Genomic DNA, 22661 nt, shown 5'->3' on the forward strand with positions numbered 1-22661 from the left:
CCCCGGTGGTCGAAATTATTCGGAGCCCTCCACTATGGCACCTCTTTCTTCCTTTCTTCTCTCAGTTCCTCCCTCCTTTATCCCTCCCTGTACGGCACTGTTCAGCTGTCCGGCGAGATGCGAGACAGATAATGTGTCATTTCCTTTCCTCAAAAACTAATTTTCATTCCCATTTTTCAACTCGGCGTCTTATCACGTGCTATGCAGGACAATGGTTTTTTCCACTGACCTTCAATAAGTGCTGCCAAACCCGCCCGCCGGATTCTTCGCTGACCCCTGCAACACTTACCTCGTATTGTAATTCGTTTTAATGCCCTAATGGACTGTTGGTTGCATATTCTCAGCTTACATTTTTAGCCCTGGTCAACTTTCTTCTCGTGATTTCGGCTATATTAAGCCGAGTGCATTCTCTAATCCTCATTATAATTTCAGCCCTTTTCGTTAATGAGCCACCGCGATGGCTCAGTGGTTAGGGCGCTTGGCTACTGATCCGGAGTTCCCGGGTTCGAACCCGACCGCGGCGGCTGCGTTTTTATGGAGGAAAAACGCTAAGGCGCCCGTGTGCTGTTGGATGTCAGTGCACGTTAAAGATCCCCAGGTGGTCGAAATTATACCGGAGTCCTCCACTACGGCACCTCTTCTTCCTTTCTTCTGTTACTCCCGCCTTTGTCCCTTCCCTTAAAGCGCGGTTCAGGTGTCCAACGATATATGAGACAGATACTGCGCTATTTCCTTTCCCCAAAAACCAATTATTATTATTATTATTATTATTTGTGATAATAATAATTTGTTTTTTGGGGGAAAGGAAATGGCGCAGTATCTGTCTCATATATCGTTGGACACCTGAACCGCGCCGTAAGGGAAGGGTAAAGGAGGGAGTGAAAGAAGAAAGGAAACACTTCGTCTTTCCGTCCTTGCCCACGGCGGCGCGACAGATTGAGACTCTCGCGGGCATCCGGGCAGGTATTCTGTAACGTCACACTTAGTGCGCACGTCCATTTGCTATCCACGTCGACTGCCGGTTGGAGACCCGAAACCGGGCGTGATGAGTGACGACACGCTTTGTCGGCTGTCCAGTACTTAAACGAAACGTCACATCGACGCCGGAGACGCTCAAATGTGGGCGGCGAACAGATGCGAAGGAACCGTGGAGGTCTCAGCTCATGTCATTTTTGGGGGGAACAGAACGCGCCGAGTTTGTGTCACTCCGAAATGGACAAGCGAGTTAGTGGCCCCTTCCAGAATACCGACACTTACTAGAAATAGGGAGAAAGAAGGAATGCGGCCGAAGAAAGCGCAGGCCGCACGCACGCTGCACTGGGTGTTACACAAGGTGGACAAAGCCTCATTTAATATGAAACGGAACAGCTCGCAAGCATGCGACGATGATTATTACTCCCGCAGTATACGAGCTCGAACCGCGTGTTCATTATCTGAGTGTTCCTCCCAGTTTTCCAAAGGACAGAATGAGCAGCGCAGGCGTATAAGCTTTATCAAGTTCGCACCAAGAATAAGTCACTTTTTATCTTTGGATGACTTTCTTTTTACACTGGACCAGCCTCTAAATTCAGCATTAGCAGAACACTACGTTTACGAAAATGGCACCCATCAAATGACACGCCGCGGTGGCTCAGTGGTTAAGGCGCTCGACTACTGATCCGGAGTTCCCGGGTTCGAACCCGACCGCGGCGGCTGCGTTTTTATGGAGGCAAAACGCCAAGGCGCCCGTGTGCTGTGCGATGTCAGTGCACGTTAAAGATCCCCAGGTGGTCGAAATTATTCCGGAGCCCTCCACTACGGCACCTCTCCCTTTCTTCTTTCACTCCCTCCTTTATCCCTTCCCTTACGGCGCGGTTCAAGTGTCCAACGATATATGAGACAGATACTGCGCCACTTCCTTTCACCAAAAACCAATTATTATTATTATTATTATTATTATTATTATTATTATTATTATTACCCATCAAATGATAAGCTCCCGTCAAAATCGCCCGCAACAGGCTGCATCGCCAGACCGCTCAACTGCCTCGTCGTGCGCTGCAGACCGTGCGAAGACGTCCCCACGAACGCCGCGCCGAAGCTTCCGCGTTGGAAGGCGCCCGCGCACGCGGTCCGCCATCCGTGGAGAGTCAGCCTCTTTCCTCACCCGAGCGAGGGCCTCTTGGTGTGCCTGGAGGCTGCGGCGGCGGCGTGCATGTCCAGCAGCATGTCCTGGGACCCGCCCAGGCCCGCCGAGTTGCGCCGCGGTAGGCCCCCGCCTCCTCCTCCGAGCGACGAGGCCGGCAGTGGCGGCCGCGGCGCGGGACTCGCGAACGCCGGCGGTGGGCTGATGGAACGCGGGCTGGCGTCCGCCGACCCGCCGCTGTCCGCTTCGGCGCGCTCTGCAAACACAGCAGATGTTCCGTCGTGACACAGCGAGCATTCAAAATGAATCCATACAACGGACCATTGGCCCGCGGACCAGGAGTTCCGCTTCCGCTCCGTGAGGTCCGCGCTACGCCCGCGTGTGGAGAGAGGCGGCGCGCATAATAATAATAATAATAATAATAATAATAATAATAATAATAATAATAATAATAATAATAATAATAATAATAACTGGTTTTTGGGGAAAGGAAATGGCGCAGTACCTTTCTCATATATCGTTGGACACCTGAACCGCGCCGTAAGGGAAGGGATAAGGGAGGGAGTTAAAGAAGAAACGAAGGAAGAGGTGCCCGCAGTGGAGGAATCCGGAATAATTTCGACCACCTAGGGATCTTTAACGTGCACTGACATCGCACAGCACACGGGCGCCTTAGAAACGCTAAGGCGCCATATTTAACGTGCACTGACATCGCACAGCACACGGGCGCCTTAGAAACGCTAAGGCGCCCGTGTGCTGTGCGATGTCAGTGCACGTTAAAGATCCCCAGGTGGTCGAAATTATTCCGGAGCCCTCCACTACGGCACCTCATTCATACTTTCTTCTCTCACTCCCTCCTTTATCCCTTCCTTTACGGTGCAGTTTACGTGTACGCTGATATATGAGATAGATACTGCGCCATTTCCTTTCCCCAAAAACCAATTATTATTATCATTATCACTGACACCTCACAGCACACGGGCGCCTTAGCGTTTTGCCTCCATCGAGACGCAGCCGCCGCGGTCGGGTCCGAACCCGGGAACTCCGGATCAGTAGCCGAGCGCCCTATCCACTGAGCCACCTCGGCGGGTAACGGGGTAAAAGCCACGTGACGGCCGCGGCGGTCGAATTTCAATGGAGGCCGCGGTGACTCAGTGGCGGCTACTGATCCGGAGTTCCCGGGTTTGAACCCGACCGCGGCGGCTGCGTTTTTAATAATAATTGGTTTTGGGGGGAAAGGAAATGGCACAGTATAGTGGCACGGATAGTGTCGACAAAACATGTCCGCAGCAGTTGTGAGGAACTCAGAAGAGATAGCGCCAAATGAATGGTTGTGACGACGTGAGGTTGATGTCGCAAAAAGAATTTTCGAAATCGGATGAGTATTTAATTAATTAGAGCCAAAAATGTCTAAAAACTGGACGGGGCCAGAGCAAAAGTGGCACGAAATTTGAAAACACCGGAAGTAGGCGGAGCTATAGCGTAGCGCCAAATTTGAAAAACCGGAGCCAAAGCGTGACGCCAAGTTTGAAAACTCGAAATGGGCAATCACGTGACCAATGATAAGTGATAGATACGTGTGCCGAGGAGGCGTCAATGCTTTCGCATTACTCCAAAGCGGGTCACCGCAGTGATCTCTAACGTTTTTCCCAATCCTTCGACTTCGCCTCTGAATGTACACCACGTGACGCTTAGTCCGCAGTAGTCTGCGGGCCAATGGTCCGTCGGGTGAATCCACCTTCAACGAGGCGTTCGACAGGATCGACACCGCGTACAGCCGAAGCTGGCACGTGTGATCAAATCTTTTCAAACACACCGCGGAAACACGACGCAGTACACGAAGAAAAGGACACAATGCGCGTTCACACTTGGACATTCGGCGGCGAGAGCCAGCGGAATCCGCTGCCGCGGCAGAGATTCCGCCGGTATACCCAGCGGAAAGGCCGATCGGTCCAGGACCGAATTCTGCCGCCGGAAAAAAATCCGCCGAATCTCGTCAGCCAATAGGAAAGCGAGTACCCGCGGCGACAAACATGGCGGCGTCCTTCCTCGCTTCAGACTGAATTCGACGCTGCTACTCCCTTTTTTAGCGCGTTTACTGGTCATAAAAGAACTAGCGTTCTCTCCATTTGTCTTATCTCGCCCATAAGAAAACGTTTGAGCGATAAATTTGCTTTAATTTTTATTTCGGGTGACGATTCTTCGCCTTTTTAAGAAGAGCGTCGGTTTGTTGACAACAATGGTTCCTCTCCTAACCACCAGATGGCGCCACTAGGCGTTTAAAATGTGAGAATGTTATAAATGGCGTAACATCCGACAAAATAGCTGCATTTAGCGTACGCAAGCATGCATACGGATTTAGTATGTAGACAGCATCGATTAACCTCTTGCCACATCTCTATACGCCGTGAGCAGACGACACACAGCCGATGAGCGGCGACGCGGTGGCCGGGAAGTGTGAACGAGGCAGCAATTCGGCGGCCGCGGATTCCGCTCCCTCTCGCCGCCGAATGTCTACGTGTGAACGCGCCATAACGCTGCCTGTCTTTCGTGTGGGAGTGTCACGTAGCACTGCATACAACCACAACCTGCCGGCCCTCTCAGCTGACGAGAAGGAGTGAAAACGAAGGTGCGGAGATTTGTGCACGCAGTAGACAAAATTCAGCCAAATTAATGGAGAAAGGGAGCCAGGTACCACAATCGCGACGCCTATAGGGAGTGAGGCATAGCGAGAGCATACGGAGTGAGAAAAAGAGCCACCTGAAATATGCGACCAAGGGTAATTCAACTGCAGTGCGCCGAACGGTTTGTGACAGTGAGGCTGCATTTCGACGACACAAAGTTCGGACACATCTGATGCTACAGCTCTTCACCGAACTCATCCTTGAATTGTTCGACAAGCAGCGGTTAGAGAAGGACCTCACGGATTCCAGGTGGAGGCTAAAGTAGAATAATGTAATGTATGAAAGTGTCCACGTTCGTGCTACGCGAACAATGGCAGCGTATTCTCCACTTAAGAGGAGTGCGCAGCCCCTAGGAAATACAATGCTGTCTCGAAGTTGTTAGGTGTGATAGTCCAACTGCCGCGGAGTTTCCTCCCGTGTTCATAAAGGTCGCACAAAGGTTGCTGGCCACGCTGTCGAGGGGGGTGACCGGCGTGGGAGATGCTAACGAACCTCAGTAGTTAATTTAATCTTTACTTCCTACTCCCCAAGCGCCCATTCAATAATGAATAACGCGAGTGCCAGGGATCTTTCCGCTATTGCAGCTCGTGCGATCAACTGCTACACTCTAAACAAAAACATACATATATGGGAGTAAAAAGGGAGTAAATTGTCATCTAGAACACACCCTTTTATAACAGGGTGTGCGCTAGAAGAAGTTTTACTCCCTTTTTAATCCTTTTGTTCAGAGTGTACCGCACGCGCCGCTTTGCCGGAATACACATACACACCTTTCCTGCTTCAATGCGAAAACAAAGAAAAGATAAGACTAAATAAAACAGGAGCCCATACGCGACGGCGTCAGGAAACATCCATAAAGCTTATCTCGAAGAGCGGCGCATCCGGTTCACGTTAGCGCACACAAAGGTCGACAACAGCGACCGCAGCTGACGCTGGCGGCCCGCAGATGGCGATGCGCGTACGTGCTTCCACAGACGGCACCGGACTTCGGAGGAGAGGCAGCCCTGCCCGAATTTGCATCTCTAATTGCCCGCCCGCAAATTCATGAGATGCGACAGGCAGCGCCGGAACACGGGGGGGGGGGGGGGGACACTGCAGGCTCACAGAGTATGCAATGCAAGCACACTTGTTGCACTCACCCCGTATCATGTCCCGCGCCTGCTTTGCGATGCCCGTGTTGAGCTCCTCGAGCACGTCCGTCGCCCGCCGGGACTGGGCGTCGCGGATGTCCACATCCACGCCTGCGGACAGAATTGCCACGGGCGCGCACTTTTTAGGACATTAGAGGAGGCTGGGCAGTGAGATGGGGACACCCAAATGTCCAAACCAAATGTGTACAGAAAATATGCACTGAAAAGGTCCGAACTGCTATGCACAAAGTAGGGCACACGTGCCCTTTCCATACGAGAAGACAATATCCAGGGTGACACATAATTACAGGCATCAGGTATACGCTCTGAGCCCCATTACCACCTTCTTAGATGACACGCTTACTCTGTCCAAATATAAACGAACAATAATTTTCTTATAAAGTTATCGAACATGATTTATGCGTTATGAGAGTTTAACGTCCCAAAGCGACTCAGGCTATGAGGGACGACGCAGTGGAGGGCTCCGGAAATTTCGACCACCTGGGGTTCTTTAACGTGCACTGACATCGCACAGCACACGGGCCTCTAGAATTTCGCCTTCATCGAAATTTTACCGCCGCGGCCGCGATCGAACACGCGTGTTTCGGGTCAGCAGCCGAGCGCCATAACCACAGAGCCACCGCGGCGGCTAAATTTTTCGAACAGTTTTCTTGTACTGTTCTTGCCAACTAAGTGGCCATTTCGTTATGCATATCCAGGTTGTGCATGCCCTGGACTTCTGCGCGTCGGCGAGTGCTTTATATAAAATGGCGGCTTGTTTTTCCTTGGGCATGTTAATGTTAATTTAGGTCATTCATGGTGGTTTCATTTCTCGGTTCATTTTCGACCCTCGTTTAACAATCTAATATTGCAGAGACGTCGGCAACAATGATTGCCGACATCCCCAGTCTATATAAATAAAGTTCACTCATTACATCCTCTTCTCACTCAATACATGGTGGGACGAAATCTCTTTACATAGAACTGAACTGTAGAATTTTTCCTACAGTTGTCGGAGCGTGCAAAGTAATGTACAAATTAATCACAAATCGCAGCAGCCGCGCTGTAAGTTGACACGTGGCTTGCAAACTTCTAAGAGGCGTGCGCGCTCCATATTAACCTCCCTGAATTGCGAACTGAAAAACACGCTTGCACAAAATTGCTCAGTCGGAACCAAAAACTCACCGGGTACAGGTGTGTGTGCGGAAAGAAAAAAATAATTCGGCACAGTCACGCAAGCAAGCCGCCTGAAATACCTGCAAATATGAGGAGACACATGGATTCTCCGTCAACTGGTATCCATATCAGGCGTTCGGGTAGCGAGGCAGCGCTACCACACATTTGCTCTCGTGAGCCCACGTATCGTGTAAGCTTCCGCTGGCTGTATGTGCGTTCGGCCGGACTATTTATCAGACTTATACTTGCATCGGTCGCAGTTCACGGCTCTGAAAGTGCGAGGAGCTCAAGGCCTCCTCACTCTTTAAAAATTGGTTAAGTTCCGTTTAAAGCGTATGGCGCGATAGCGTAGTGGCTTAATGCCCATACATGCAGAAGCACATTTTACGCCTTACGTCCACAGATCCCTGGGAGTGCTCATACCCTTCTGTCGCAGTTGTGCAGTGGTTAAGCGATGCACCACTGCCCTGCGATGGCAGGTGCTCCCAGCGGTGGGACTTGTGCGGCCCAGGTTGCTCCTCCCAAGCTACCAATCACTAATTTAACTGCCACGGTGGGCAGTTTGCACAGTATCCGGTGGGCAGGTTTCAAAGCGTTCAATCTGAGCGATGGCCCAAATGCCCAATCCTAAGCAACCCGGGCCTCTTTCAGAGAAGTAACCTATGTTGCGAAAGGACTGCACTTCAGTTAGAAAATCGGTTTCGTTGTCAGCCGCATGAGGGAGTATATTGTTAAACTTCGCACCAAACCTGTCAACGTGGAGCTACCGCGCAAGCATGGCGCCCAAAGTGGCGTCCTCTTCTCGCACTGACCCTGCTCAGCAGCTGTGGTGTAACAGCGATGTGCGAAAGGATGACGTCCATTCGTCTTATTTTACTCCGTACAGAGACTATTGCACCTCCCAGCTCAGACTATCGACAGGTGCCCGTCTGTAACCTTCGTTTCTGTCTGCCGTTTCCGAGGAGGTTCACTGCGTTCAGGGCCTCTCTGGATGTACCGGGGAATTCCCTGCCACCAGCAGTGTATAAAAATACAGTTATCTGTAAGACGACCTGGAATCCACCTTGGCACTGCACTGCGGAGCAGCGGAAAACGCTGCGCGGGAGCAAGTGATTTTCTTTTTCTTTTTTTTTTGCTAAGCGGAAAATTTAGCATGACCAGTGTTCTGTAACTCTACTTATTCTTGGCATAGTAATGCACCAAACGTATAGTCTATATTCTTTGCTCCCATATTTGGCGACTGGATACGTTTAATATTTTTCCGACGTTCTGCTCGAGTCTCTCCAATTTCGCCAATGAAAGATTTGTTCGTTTCGTAAGCGATCGACATACACTGTTTTTCTCTTTGTATCACTGAAAGGAGAATTTTATTCGCTACACTACGGTATGCGGCAGTAAAGGCAGAGTTTTAAATTAATCTTTAAAAAAAAAATTACGCCCACCAGCCTGAAGTTGCCTGTCTTTCTGCTGTAAGGAAGGAGTTAAAAGAGGATATATATGCATCCACGTCAGATCCGAGCAATAGTTCGGCCTGTCAGCGTTAATTCAAATACATCTCAAGCTTCGGCGGTCATCTGGGCCAACATAAACATGCAAAAACGTGTTATGGCCTATGGTTATGTTTAAAACAAATGCCTTTGGTTAAACACATATGTGCACGACAGAATGTGCATTAAAGTCAAAATTACAAGAAATACGCCGGAAGCACGACACATTTGAGAGCTGATAGGCCGCTGAAAGCAGAAATCTGATTTAGACAACAAAATCAACTTGAAAAGTTGCTCAGACCACGCCTATCGTTTCAGGCTTGTTGAAAAGCTGACTTGCGTGGGAGCACAGTGAGTGCCTTCTGACTTCCAATGGCAATCAGGCTGCGGGAGTGATGCGTTTCTTTAAGAATTCCTCAAAAGACAAATGCATTATAATACATGCGCGGTCTAACGAGGATACAGTGGGCTTCCCTGGCGCCCGTGCCATCATTTATGTTTCTTCACGTCGCCGTCAGCATGCATGGCGCGTCGCAACCGCTGATACGCCCTCACTCCCTCCGGCCTCGTCCCCTTTAGCAAAGAGAATGCTATACAGGTTTAGAAGCTTTCAAGTTCTGTTATCACTATAGTCACGCGGTGGTCTGGGCGCTTCTCAGAGCGCGCGTGACTGAAGGAGGGGAGGGCAAACCCTTACAAACATTTCTTTAGACTGTCTATAGACCGTCCGTAGACTTCTGTCTACAAAGTTTATAGACTCTTTACAGACAAACCCTAGAAAACAGACTATGGGCAATACCAATCCTATGACAGTCTAGAGACAATCTATAGATTTATGGCTATACACTTATAGTAGACATTTGTCTATAGACAGTCTATAGACTATGAATGGACAAAAATAAATATCTATAGGAAGACAAAAAGTCTGTAAGAAGTCTACAGACTGTCTATAGGTCATTTTTATAAGGGAGGGTACAGTAAAGTTATCGCTATCATTTCTCCGCACAGGAGAAAAAAATTCATCGTCGTCTGCGTCGTCGTCGTAACAAGTACGTTCGCAGGCTTCGCGTAGTACACTCCCAAAGGCCCCACGTCTGTCGAACGCGGGCCAGCGACCGCCTCTTTCCGCCGGAGGCCGAGGCAGCCAAGTGAGGGCGCAGTGGGTGGTGGGCAGGGTGCACACACCCACGAGCGTGATTCCGCAACCTTGATGCTCGGCCGCTGCCTTCGTTCCCACGGGTCTCGGCCGAATAAAAAGCAAGGCGCCGAAAAAGGCGCAAGCAGCCCGCCCACCGAACACCTCCTCGAATGCGTCTGCCTTCGTGACGGCGAGCACATCTACACAACGGGCCTCGATCGACATAGGCTGCCTCGGTTTGCGGCCCTACAAGGGTCAAGAACCCCCCCCCCCCCTTACACACACACACACACGCACACAAAAGTACTTGTGGAAGGGATCAATGCCACCACAAACACGCACCTCCATTGTTCTTGCGCGTCAGCGCATGTGCCCCGGCCCCGAAGGCATGCAGTTAGGGTTAACGGCAGCCACTGCTCACGACAGCGGCAGGCAACGGCTACGTACACTGCCCGCACACATTTAATGCACAGGCGTAAGGAACATTTTGCTAAGCGACAAAATAGCGCTCGCATCGGCCCTCAGTAGCCAGCAGTGTGCAGCCCGCGAAATGAGAACGATGCTGAGCCGCAGTAGGCTTAAGGCAATCGATGGAACATTCGTTTGCTGGGGGCGGTCCGAAGCAAAAATAAAAATAAATTTGACCTGCCTGCCTGCACCGCCTATGAATCGATGGGACGACCGAATAAAATCCGCATAAAACAGATAAAATATGTATCTATTCAATTCAGTGCAATTAGGTAGTTTATTTTAAAATTCATGATTAAGTTGGGCGCATCGACAGAAAATCAGTGGAAAGGCTGGACAGAGGTCGACGTACGTTAAAGGCACGACACAACAGAGTATCGTATATTATTTGCATAAATGAATACCCGTACGGCAACAACACAGTATGATAAAACATAGCGATAAAAAGTAAGCAGAAACAATAATTAGATAAGAGCGTTGGCAGTGCCTAGCTAAACATTAATTGGGAAAAAATTATCTTAAAAATGTTGAAGAGTGCAGCAAAATATTTGGCGACCAAATTTTGGGCCTGTTTGAGGCACAACCTATATAAACCAGTGTGCGTTGTGTACTCTAGTTGCTAAAATGTTAGATTTGACATGAGTATAATGAAATAATTAATTTGTTCAACACTTTCATTTTACCTTCTCAATAATACAGTTTCAAACAATAATGGGAAGGGAGTGACGCCAAGTGCCGGAAAGAATAGTTCGGTATGTTCCAATCGCGCAACACTAAGAATATTTCGAACTTCATTCCGAAGGAGATGCACCCGCTTGATACAAGTATATGAAGTGGTATTACGAGAACAAAAACACGGTAATTAACAACAAAAGAAAACTGCGCACTGTACAGCATCTGCTTAATACGCTTCGACACTAAATATCCGAGCCGCCGCGGTGGCTCAGTGGTTACGGCACTCGGCTCCTGACTCGACAGACGCGGGTTCGATCCCGGCCGTGGAGGTCGAATTTCAATGGAGGCAAAATTCTAGAGGCCCGTGCGCTGTGCGATGACAGTGCGCGTTAAAGAAGCCCAGTTGGTCCAAATTTCCGGAGCCCTTCACTACGGCGTCCCTCATAGCCCGAGTCGCTTTGGGAGGTTAAACCCCATAAAACCAAACCTAAAACCAAACTAAATATCGAAGTTGGGAGAAAATACCAAAAACTTTCCGCAGTTTGCTTCTAACGATTTCGACGTGTTCACTCCATGATAAATTCTTCTCATACCCTTATACCCCTCCTCATATAACCCTCCTGGCGCCGTGGTGCATCGGTTAAACGATGCGCCACTGCCCTGCGATGGCAGGTGCTGCCACCCGGTGGGGCCTTTGGCGGCCCAGGTTGCCCTTCCCGAGCGACCAATCAGTAACTTAAGTGCCACCTGTCACGATGGGCAGTTTGCTCACTATCCGGTGGGCAGGTTGTGATGACGCCTCAAGGTCACGTGACCTAAGTGGCCCACCTGCCACCTAGGTTGCTCTCTGGGTTACCACCTGCCAGAGCGATGCTCGTGATTTTTCGCTCACAACACCGACACTGGATTTTCGGGAAAACGGGGCCGGCAGCGCAGAATGTGCCGGCTGCAGACGGGGGGAGACTGTGGCCGCCCTCCTTCGTCACAAACTTCTTTTCGTCACCGCATTGCGACACTTGCACCTTATCACAAGTTTTTTATTACTATTATTCTTTCCTCACTCAAGCGACTTACATATCGCATCAGCGTCATGTATACCTCACCGCAGCGGTCATCCACTTCAAGCTGCCCGCCCACCATCGCATACTTCTCCCTATCATACGCTTCATTCTTTCTCTGAGCAGCCACAGACTGTGTAACGGCCAGCCCCGTGACATCGTCGTCAGCGATTTGTCATCCACTTCTCGAGAACGTGTCACCGATCACGCTCAACGCTGAACAACCGCCCCCATTTGTTTAACGAACTCCCGCCCCATGCGTAAAACCCCGTGAAAGAAATTTAGCAGATGTGGGAAGGAAAATGAGGGGCTCGTTTTTTCATACAAATGAAGGAAACCAACAGCCACTGAAACCCAGGTGCATATAGTATATAGAATGGTTCAATTTTTTTAAAAATAATTTGCGGTGTTGATCAATGGGAGCTAAATATTGTGAATAATATGTCACTTAAAGACAATTATTTATAAGGCAGAAGAAAAAAACAACCACGCTGCCGATGGGATCCGAACCCATGACCTCCGAAATTCGTGGGTTCGGATCCAACCGAACTTTATAATTATTGTCTTTAAGCGACGTATTATTCACAGTATTTAGTTCCCAGTGATCAACACCACAAATGATTTTAAAAAAATAGAACTATTCCTCTATGCACCTTGGTTTCGGTGCCTGTTGACTTCCTTCATACTCATGCATGAAAGAAAGGGCCACTAAGGATGTCGAACAAAATTCAACTGAATTGACCTGAATCGAACAAGATTCAACTATGACCTCCGCGGTTCGTCATCGCCTCAGCGGCACACTTCCTATGCCGCCTTTTCGCCATCTTCCTCATTGCATTGCATCAATAACACTTGGCCTGTGAACAATTTCAGGCGGCGCCTTTTAAGGAATATCTGCGCTTGTTTCGGCTTCCTCGTCTATATCTGTACGCACTGCGTTGAGTGCGGCAGCTCCCCTCGGTTGGAAGCAAGTTCCGTCCTGTTTCGACACCAGGCTCAAGAACAAGGGAGATACAAGACGCCCACCAGATAAAGACGCGAGGAAGCTTAGGGGCCAGCCAGGCCTTTATCGCGTTGCAAGGCACTGAATTCGTGTAACTTTACTTCCACACCAGTCGCGGTGGCGCAGTGGTTAGGGCCCTCGGCTACTGAGCCGAAGTACCCGGGTTCGTACCCGCGACCGATCTGGCCGCGTTTCAGTGGAAGCGAAATGCTCAAGGCGCCCGTGTGCTGTGCGATGTCAGTGCACGTTAAAGATCCCCAGGTGGTCGACATTATTCCGGAGACCTCCACTACGGCACCGCTTCTCTCTTTGTTATTTCATTCCCACAATCACTCCCTTCCCTTGCGGCGCTGTTGAGGTGTCCACCGAGAAGTGGGACAGTTATTGCGCCATATCCGCTAATCGACAACTATGCTTTACTTCCAATAACGCACCGGAGGGTATTTCGGTTGTTTTTTTTCGTTTCTTTGTTGCTGTTCCTCACAAGCGCTTGTTCTAATAATAATTGTTTTTTTGGGGGGGAAAGGAAATGGCGCAGTATCTGCCTCATATATCGTTGGACACCTGAACCGCACCGTAAGGGAAGGTATAAGAGAGGGAGTGAAAGAAGAAGGGAAGAAAGAAGTGCCGTAGTGGAGGGCTCCGGAATAATTTCGACCACCTGGGGATCTTTAACGTGCACTGACATCGCACAGCACGCGGGCGCCTTAGCGTTTTTCCAACATAAAAACGCAGCCGCCGCGGTCGGGTTCGAACCCGGGAACTCCGGATCAGTAGTCACGCTTGTTCTAAGCACGCATATATTTTTTTCTCGTGCGTCAAATGCACTTAGTTTATAACCAGCGCTCGCGTTGTCTTGTTTTTACCGTTTCTCGTTAAGAACAACGGTGTGTGTGTGGGGGGGAGTGCGTGTGCGCGCGTGCGTGCGTGTGTGCGTGCGTGTGCGTGTGTTTTGCGCTGTATATGCCATATGTGAGAAAGGAGGGGCTCGTGATGACATACATACAAAACAAGGCAAGCGTCACGGAAAAGAAGGAGCACAAGGGAGTGATTCTATTTTTTAATTGTGAAGTTGATCAATGATAAATTAATAGTGCAACCACCTAGTCGCTGAAAGATAATCGATTCGAAAGCAGAATAAAAAACAACCACATGCCTCCGGTGAGATCCGAACCCGCAAGCTCCCCCACCATCTGCTTTCTAATCAGTTCTCTTTCAGCGATAATACACTTACACTATTAGTTTACCAGTGATCAACCCCACATTAAAAAAAAACTATACAAATAAATATTCCCTTGAGCTCCTTGGTTTCGGTTACTGTTGCCTTTATCCGCATGTATGCCAGGAATCAAGACCATCACAGCTGGCATCAAAGTGTTAAGGCGTAAGTAGTACATACGGACCGCAGGCTTTCATCTCAAGCGAGTTAGCTTAAGCGACCGTGTTACAGTTCCCACTGACTTCGTCGACCGGCAATAATAATAATAATATTAATTGGTTTTTGGTGGAAAGGAAATGGCGCAGTATTTGTCTCATATATATCGTTGGACATCTGAACCGCGCCGTAAGGGAAGGGATAAAGGAAGGAGTGAAAGAAGAGAGGAACAAATAGGTCCGTAGTGGAGGGCTCCGGAATAATTTCGACCACCTGGGGATCTTTAACGTGCACTGACATCGCACAGCACACGGGCGCCTTAGCGTTTTTCCTCCATAAAAAACGCAGCCGCCTAACTGCGCAATCGATACACGGCAGAAACGCAACGCGCTCCAACGCTCATGACGTCACCCTGAGCATATATACGCGTCAGCTGCCGGCCGCCGACTTCACCAGGCCACAAACACGCAGGAGGCGCTGCTGTCGTCCTCTCGCGGCGGAGCACGAGCGGGACGGAACACAAGGGCGCGCCGCGGCTGCCCCTGGAAAGGATGCGGCCGCGAGTCAAGGGCGCAGCCGCCGACGCCGTTCGCGCAATCGCATCACGCGAGCGTCCCGCCGCACGGCCGCCCACGCGACCCACTCAGCCGCTAGGCCCGCGTGGAGGAGGATGCCGTGTCATTGTCATTGCCGCCCCGTGACAACAGGTACACACAGCCTCCTCACACGCACAGTGGCACGCGCTCACAGGGAGCGCTAATGCGCCATTTCCCAGGCGGCTGGCTGAGCGCCGCGCAGGATGCTGCTCGCGTCCGCCCGCGAGAGGTGGAAAACAAAGGGAAGCGAAGAAAACCGCGCGAACACGTTCGCATAATGCCGTTTTGCAACCGGTGATACGCGGAGCATGCTTTCTTGCTACGCGAAACCGAAGAGCGTGTTTCAGTGGCCGATTTGGATTCAAGATTCTGAGTTGACCCGCCGCGGTGGCTCAGTGGTTAGGGCGCTCGACTACTGATCCGGAGTAGTTCCCGGGTTCGAACCCGACCGCGGCGGCTGCGTTTTTATGGAGGAAAAACGCTAAGGCGCCCGTGTGCTGTGCGATGTCAGTGCACGTTAAAGATCCCCAGGTGGTCGAAATTATTCCGGAGCCCTCCACTACGGCACCTCTCTCTTTCTTTCTTCTTTCACTCCCTTCCTTATCCCTTCCCTTACGGCGCGGTTCAGATGTCCAACGATATATGAGACAGATACTGCGCCATTTCCTTTCCCCCAAAAACCAATTATTATTAGATTCTGAGTTGTGAGTAGACCGCGACGGTACGATCCCTAGATTCCCTCGACATCTCGCTGCTTCGCGGATTCGGAGGACTAATAATAATAATAATTGGTTTTTGGGGAAAGGAAATGGCGCAGTATCTGTCTCATATATCGTTGGACACCCGAACCGCGCCGTAAGGGAAGGGATAAAGGAGGGAGTGATAGAAGAAAGGAAGAATTGGTGCCGTAGTGGAGGGCTCCGGCATAATTTCGACCACCTGGGGATCTTTAACGTGCACTGACATCGCACAGCACACGGGCGCCTTAGCGTTTTTCCTCCATAAAAACGCAGCCGCCGCGGTCGGGTTCGAACCCGGGAACTCCGGATCAGTAGTCGAGCGCCCTAACCACTGAGCCACCGCGGCGGGGCCGGAGGACTACTCCAGATTGCCGATTGGACACGAAAGATAGCCCCGCATTACTCCAAAATCTTGCCAGGAGGTTCCTTTTTTTTAAGTTCCGAAGGAACGTTTCTTAGTGAGAACTCTACTGGAAAACAGCAATAGCTGAGTTACAAGAATTTCATGTAATTTAACTTCCACTGACTGCTACACCCGACACAGAAAACGTTACGCACTAGGTTTCGATGTGCTTCTGGCTGTGCATATCTGTATACAGACTGGCGTAAGCCAGCACAGGGTACACGTTGTCGGTGCTGATGGAACAATGTGAGGCATAACTGGCGATGTTGGCATACAAGGCGTCTGCATACAATATTATTTGCATAAAACACAAAGCATCAGCATTAATACGTCAAAGTACTTGCCACATACAATTAGCGCATTCCTGAGAAATCGTCTTAAATATTTCGACGAGCTGAATTAAGCAAGTAACTGGAATGAACGCGCCATTTCTTTTCGTGAATACCGCGATAAGCGACACCCTCACTGCTACGGGGTGGGCAGGTCGGGTACTGTATACTCTCTGTAGCAGTCGCGAAGTGCAATGAAACATGGTTTTTAAAATCAGCCTAGGCGCAGATTTCACACGCAAAGAGGATATGTCAGCAACAGGAAGTCGCCGAAAAACACATTTCTGGCCCTGCAGTCGGATGGAACTTAAGAACGCGGCCGCTTTTCCCTGTCAAAGGTCCCCCTTCCAGGCAATGGCGTCGGTCGATTTTCATGACCTTTGCTAATGTGACAAAGCAGGGTGTGGTAGATGAAAGGGGATAGATCATCCCTTCCCTCTGTGGTCAGGGATAGACCCTGTCTACATTGTGGCGCTGCTCCCTGCATTTTCACGCTAGCAGCTGGGTCAAGAGAATCGGCCGACACCATTGGCTGTAAGCGGGTACTTAGACGGAGAAAAGCCTCTGCGTTCTTGAGTTGTGTCCGACGACGAGGTAGCCCTTTTCGGAAACAGCCCACGGCCGTAACAAATGCGTGGCTTTGTTTAATGCAAACCTCATCAATGAAGCCATAAGGAAGGCTCTCTTTCATCTGAAGAACCCGCTCGGCTACTGAGCCGGAGCACCTGGGTTCACACCCTGCCGCGGCGGCCGCATTTCGACGGAAGCAAAAATAATAATAATAATTGGTTTTGTAGGAAAGGAAATGGCGCAGTATCTGTCTCATATATCGGCGGACACCTGAACCGCGCCGTAAGGGAAGGGATGAGGGAGGGAGTGAAAGAAGGAAGGAAGAGAGAGGTGCCGTAGTGGAGGGCTCCGGAATAATTTCGACCACCTGGGGATCTTTAACGTGCACTGACATCGCACAGCACAGGGGCGCCTTACCGTTTTTCCTCCATAAAAACGCAGCCGCCCGCGGTCGGGTTCGAACCCGGGAACTCCGGCTCAGTAGCCGAGCGCCCTAACCACTGAGCCACCGCGGCGGGTACACCGATGCTTCGTTCAGAACTGTTCTTCCGTCTTCACGCTCTCGACAACGGCGCAAAACAATGGCGGACACTTGACGACTCTATGGCCTTCTCAGACCAAATCCTTCGGAGGACACCGCACTGCGTCCGAACCCCTTTCGCCGCTGCCGTCTCCCACGCTGTGAGCCTCCAGCGTCAACGGCAGATGCCGTGGCGTCAATTGCGGCGATAGCGACGCGCCCAGCGCTGCGTCTGACGTCGTAGGATGCTACAGGTTGTTAATGAAGTCCACCGCTCGAGCGCGCTCTTTATGTGTTCGCTCACCGGGTTCTGCCGATGTGTGTGGAGCCACAATACTGGACCAAGACGATTACAGGCATGTGTCTCTAGGCAATGCGGGTTTTCTTCGCCCAAAACATTCAAGAAAAGACGCAATAACAAAAAAAAAATTCCCTTGGGTCGTAGTTGTCGTAGCGGTGGGCGAACAACTCCATGCACATATTATCAACACGTGTCAAGAACAAAAACAGAAGGAAGGCGTTGAATTCATTCCTCCAGCACATTTTTTTTCGCGTACGTAACGGTGCTAACGAAAGGTTCCTCTTGTGGAAACAAAAGCAGAAGGTGGCCTTGGGAAAATTTTAATCAAGTTAGATTGGGACGCGTCATAAACGCAGAATATTCAGACAGAGGCGCACACACTGCGAAAGATCAAAGAGGGCACAGAACTGTTCCTTCCAACACTCTCTGTTTAATCTTTCTTCGTCGTCTCCCCTTTTCTGTGCAGCATGTCTTCGTCGCTGTCACTGCGCGACGCACTCCCTCAAGGCTGGTTCACATGCAAGGACTGAGCGAACTGAGTGGCGCGTCTCGGCGGAAATTTTCCAACTTTCTGGAACCTCTTCGCTCTGGCTGCTCGAGCCGCCGCGACGGCTCGGGTTTTTGTGGGGCGGAAATACGAGCGTTTTCGCTTGCATGTAAAACAGGCTTTACAATACTTTCGGATAAGCCGAATGAGACTGCTTGCTGCTGAAGGTACCTCAGGTCACGAACTCTGACCACGAAAACTGACCTGCTAACGGATTTCGGCGGAACCAGAGGTACGATCAGTGCTCACGAAAAAAAAAACGTGGCAAAATCACATCATGATGCTTTGACGATTATTGAGTCGTTCGGACTAGGAAACGGCATGCACGCCTCGCATTATATACGACATCAAGCGGCTCACTCAGACGAAAAATACATCGGCTCAAATGAAATGCACAGCAGCAATCCTTCGCGCACGTGCGCATGCGCGCGAAAAAAAAAACGCGTACTTACAGGAACAAGGAAGACGTCCGCAAGGTTTCAGCCCCGCAAAACAATCATCAGGCAGCCATCAATTATGCTCCGAACTCCGTCCCGCTAGCCGTATGCTTGGACTATAACAATAGGGCTGGAGGGATTTGTTTCCAAAAACAATCCAATTCAGTAAGGTCATCCATGTACTCTTCGTGCTTGAAGATGCCTATACTAAGACCACCCGCCAGATCAATCCATCTGCGGATGCGATTGAGCCTGGACCACGTGGTCGCCCGGGGAAACCCGAGTGACTACGTGAGGTCACCCTGACGGGCTGCCTTGCGATCGATGGACGAGCCACGGCAGCACTGCGAATACCATTTAGCGAGTGCTGTGCAGCGTTGTGCAGGGGGGAGGTAGCGCCTGTTCGGACGGCGACCGCTGCGAAACGGCCCAACGCCCACATGCAGCTACAGCGTTGCATAGAATATCAGCAGTACAACGTCATATCATAAAACAAAGTGTCGATGTGAAAAAGCACCTAAACTTATGATTATAGCCACCATTCTGAGCTTCGTGTGTGGTATCAGGAAACCGTCGCGTCGGTTTCCCTCGATTTCAACGCACTACCGCTTTTAACGAAGCGCCTCTGTATAAGGAACAATCGGCACTCCCCGCATGGTTCAGTCTGAGAACAGCAGCACGCACCGTAGTCGAGCAGGAGCCGCACGACGTCCAGCTTTCCGAAGGTGGCCGCCTCGTGCAGGGCGGATCCGTTGTCCGTGCGGCAGTTGACGGGGAATCCCCGGTCGAGCAGCAGCCGCACCACCTGCCGGTGTCCGTTCCTCGCCGCCAGGTGTAGCGGCGAGTGGTGCGCCGTGGCGAGCCGCTGCAGCGAGTGCGCCTGCGCGCTCACCAGCAGCGCCACGCTGTCCAGGCGGCCGTACTGGGCGGCCAGGTCCAGGGGGCTCTCGCCGCGAACGTTGCGCATCCCGGGTTCGGCTCCGTGCGCCAGGAGCAGAGCCACCACCTGCGAAGCCCCAGAAAGAGCGGACGGGTACAGAGCTTAGACGAACTCATTCGATATCCATTCCAGGGTCTAAGGGGTTCAGTGGTGGACATTTCCACAACTCAACAACAGTAACAAATTGCAAGAAAAAACAATGCGACCACAACTTCACTACAAAAGCATCCCAAATTGGCTGCCAAAGACATTTCTATTTGAAAGGTAACTATATGCGAAATCCTATACTGTACGAGATCTCTATATGCAAGAGCCAACTCTGCGCGAGAGCCAACTCCATGTGACAGCCGACTCTGAGAGACAAAGTTCGAGGTGAGTGGGATCTCGATCAGGCAACGGTTACAGCTAATTTTAGTCAAACACGCAAAGCGAGCACTGCGACTAACCAGGGGTAAAAATACGGACAGAAATCCTGGACGTAGTTTCTAGGAACGGTTCTACTCTCCAATACTGCTTTCTCCTTTTTCGAACTCAAGAGCAGGCTAATATTGATGCTACACTCTCCTGCGCCACGTGACCTTTCTGTATGAATTAAGCGAGGCCACACATGACAGAACTCGTTTATTGAGAAGTTGGTTGCCGCAAGTAAGTGAAGTAGGCGAGTAAGTGAGACGGAAGCGGGTGTGTGCTGTGCACCAACATAGCTGGTGTACGGTGTCTGTTTTATTTTCTCCAAACTTTCCAAACGTACTGTTTTAATGCGACAGCATTACAGGTCATATTCACGAGAAAACTCGGCGCCCGTCCGTCCGTGTCAAGAAAAAGGAGGTGATGCACCTGCCACGGTCGGCAGGTTGCAACCTGCGGACTATGGCAAGGTGGTAGTGAAATTAATTCGAATAAATTCAGTGCCATTGGCACCTGCCCGCCATGGCACTGCGCATCAGCTCATTGGTCGAGTGATAGCTACCCGAATAACTATACCTGTGCAAAAATGGGCCTTACAGGAGCTCGGGAAGAGCAATCTGTGTCTCACAGGCAACCCCCCCCCCCCCCCCTTTCCTCTCCGTAGCTGTGCTTGAAAAAGCCACCTGTCGGTGCTGCACCCCTGCACCAGTAGTGGTATCAGGACTCCCTTTCATCTATATGACAGAGAAAGAGTACTTGCGCCGGAGGCATCTCCAACGCTATTGCATTGCACTTCGTCGTCCAAGTTTTTCAGCGACCACAGGAAGCCCGGTGCTCACTCAATGACTGTCCACAATTATCGCAGCAGTTCTGAAGTTTTTCTCGGCGATTCGAGTACCTACGTGCCCACCAACCTGCTAAATTAACGTGCAATAGCATAACCCGTGCCCCACTTTTTACGGTGCCACCAGACTAAGCACATTTACGCTTACAACACACCTTCATATTTGAACAGCGCAATAAAACAACAGAACACAACGAAGAATGGACACAAGTGCTGATTTGTACTGTTGGTACTGATATAAATCAGTACAAACTCGCCCAGTTCGCAGCCTTAATGAACGCTTACAACAGTCGTCAACTGAGAGGTCTGCGTTCCACGCAGATGCCTCTTAGCCTCGCTGAAAGGAAAACGCTGCACATAGTTCCGGATTGCACCGTTCTAGGCCTAACGTCCGAATCCTCATCTTATATCACGGCTACTCAGGCGACACATTACTCTGATGTAGAAAAGTCCAACAAGGCAGGGAGTTGGCACGTGCCCCATTCCGACGCGTGCACTATATCAGCGAAGTATCCAAGTTTGCGGCCAGACTGTCCCAGACGCGTGGCTCGCGAGAGAAGAGCGCATACCTGCGCGTGTCCGTACTGGGCGGCGAAGTGTAGCGCCGTCTCCCTCTCCTGGTTGACGTGGTTGGCGTCGGCGACCGATGGCCCGTGCTCGAGCAGCAGCCGCACCACGTCCGTGTTGCCCGTCCAGGCGGCCAGGTGCAGCGGCGTGCAGCCGCGGCCGTCCACCGCGTTCGCCGACGCCTCGTGGTCCAGCAGCAGGGCCACGATCTCGCGGTGACCGTTGAGCGCCGAGTGGTGCAGCGACGTGTAGCCGCTGGGGTCGTGGGCATTGGTCCCGGGCCCGCGCCGAAGGCTGCACGGGCGGAGGAAGAAGACGGCACACGGTCGGACTCGGGCTCGGTTCGACACACGGAGAGGCACGGAGAGACAACCGACACTGCTGAAGACAGTTCACACAGCAGCGGCACTGTGTAGTCATCTTTTAAATGGGGTGAACAGACGCCTTGGTCGTGCGCTTCGTTCGCTTTCATATCACGTCGTGCAATGCAAAGCACGACTACAGGGTACACCTCGGGTGTGCTGAGACACCGGGTGTGTGCGCATCGGCCTCAAATCGAACACGCGAGCTTACAATGCTAACAGAGTGAAAAATAAAAAAGGAAAGTAGTCGCGATAGAAAATGCGAAACTCACGCCCCGCCGCGGTGGCTCAGTGGTTAGGGCGCTCTGCTACTGATCCGGAGTTCCCGGGTTCGAATCCGACCGCGGCGGCTGCGTTTTTATGGGGGAAAAACGCTAAGGCGCCCGTGTGCTGTGCGATGTCAGTGCACGTTAAAGATCCCCAGGTGGTCGAAATTATTCCGGAGCCCTCCACTACGGCACCTCCTTCTTCCTTTCTTCTTTCACTCCCTCCCTTATCCCCTCCCTAACGGCGCGGTTCTGGTGTCCAACGATATATGAGACAGATACTGCGCCATTTCGTTTCCCCAAAAAACCAATTATTATTATTATTATCACGGAATTTGTCAGCAAAACAACTGCTAGCTCCTACAGGTAGGACGGCAGGAGTTCCAGCAAGCACTTTTGAATAATTTTTTTTTGTTAAACCCGGGCCACCTGGCGCAGAGAGGTTGTGCTAGCATGTCGCGCGCGCTATCCGCTTGGATTGTGTTTTCAGGAGCGGTATTAGAGAGATTTAT

The 22661-nt window shown here is 50.9% G+C and overlaps 1 protein-coding gene across 1 annotated transcript in view; it reads right to left on the reverse strand.

Moving 5' to 3' along the window:
• Positions 1–22661, reverse strand: part of LOC144128372 (uncharacterized) — a 100091-nt gene that overhangs the window by 52329 nt on the left and 25101 nt on the right. The window contains exons 2-5 of the mRNA XM_077661733.1: positions 21524–21815; positions 19447–19768; positions 5949–6050; positions 2147–2381 (exon numbers count right to left, since the gene is read on the reverse strand). Coding sequence (XP_077517859.1) covers positions 2147–2381; positions 5949–6050; positions 19447–19768; positions 21524–21815 — 951 coding nt within the window. The remainder of the gene's footprint in view (positions 1–2146; positions 2382–5948; positions 6051–19446; positions 19769–21523; positions 21816–22661) is intronic.

The sequence above is a fragment of the Amblyomma americanum genome, chromosome 4 (genome assembly GCF_052857255.1).
Source record: "Amblyomma americanum isolate KBUSLIRL-KWMA chromosome 4, ASM5285725v1, whole genome shotgun sequence".
NCBI classification, from domain to species: Eukaryota; Metazoa; Arthropoda; class Arachnida; order Ixodida; family Ixodidae; genus Amblyomma; species Amblyomma americanum.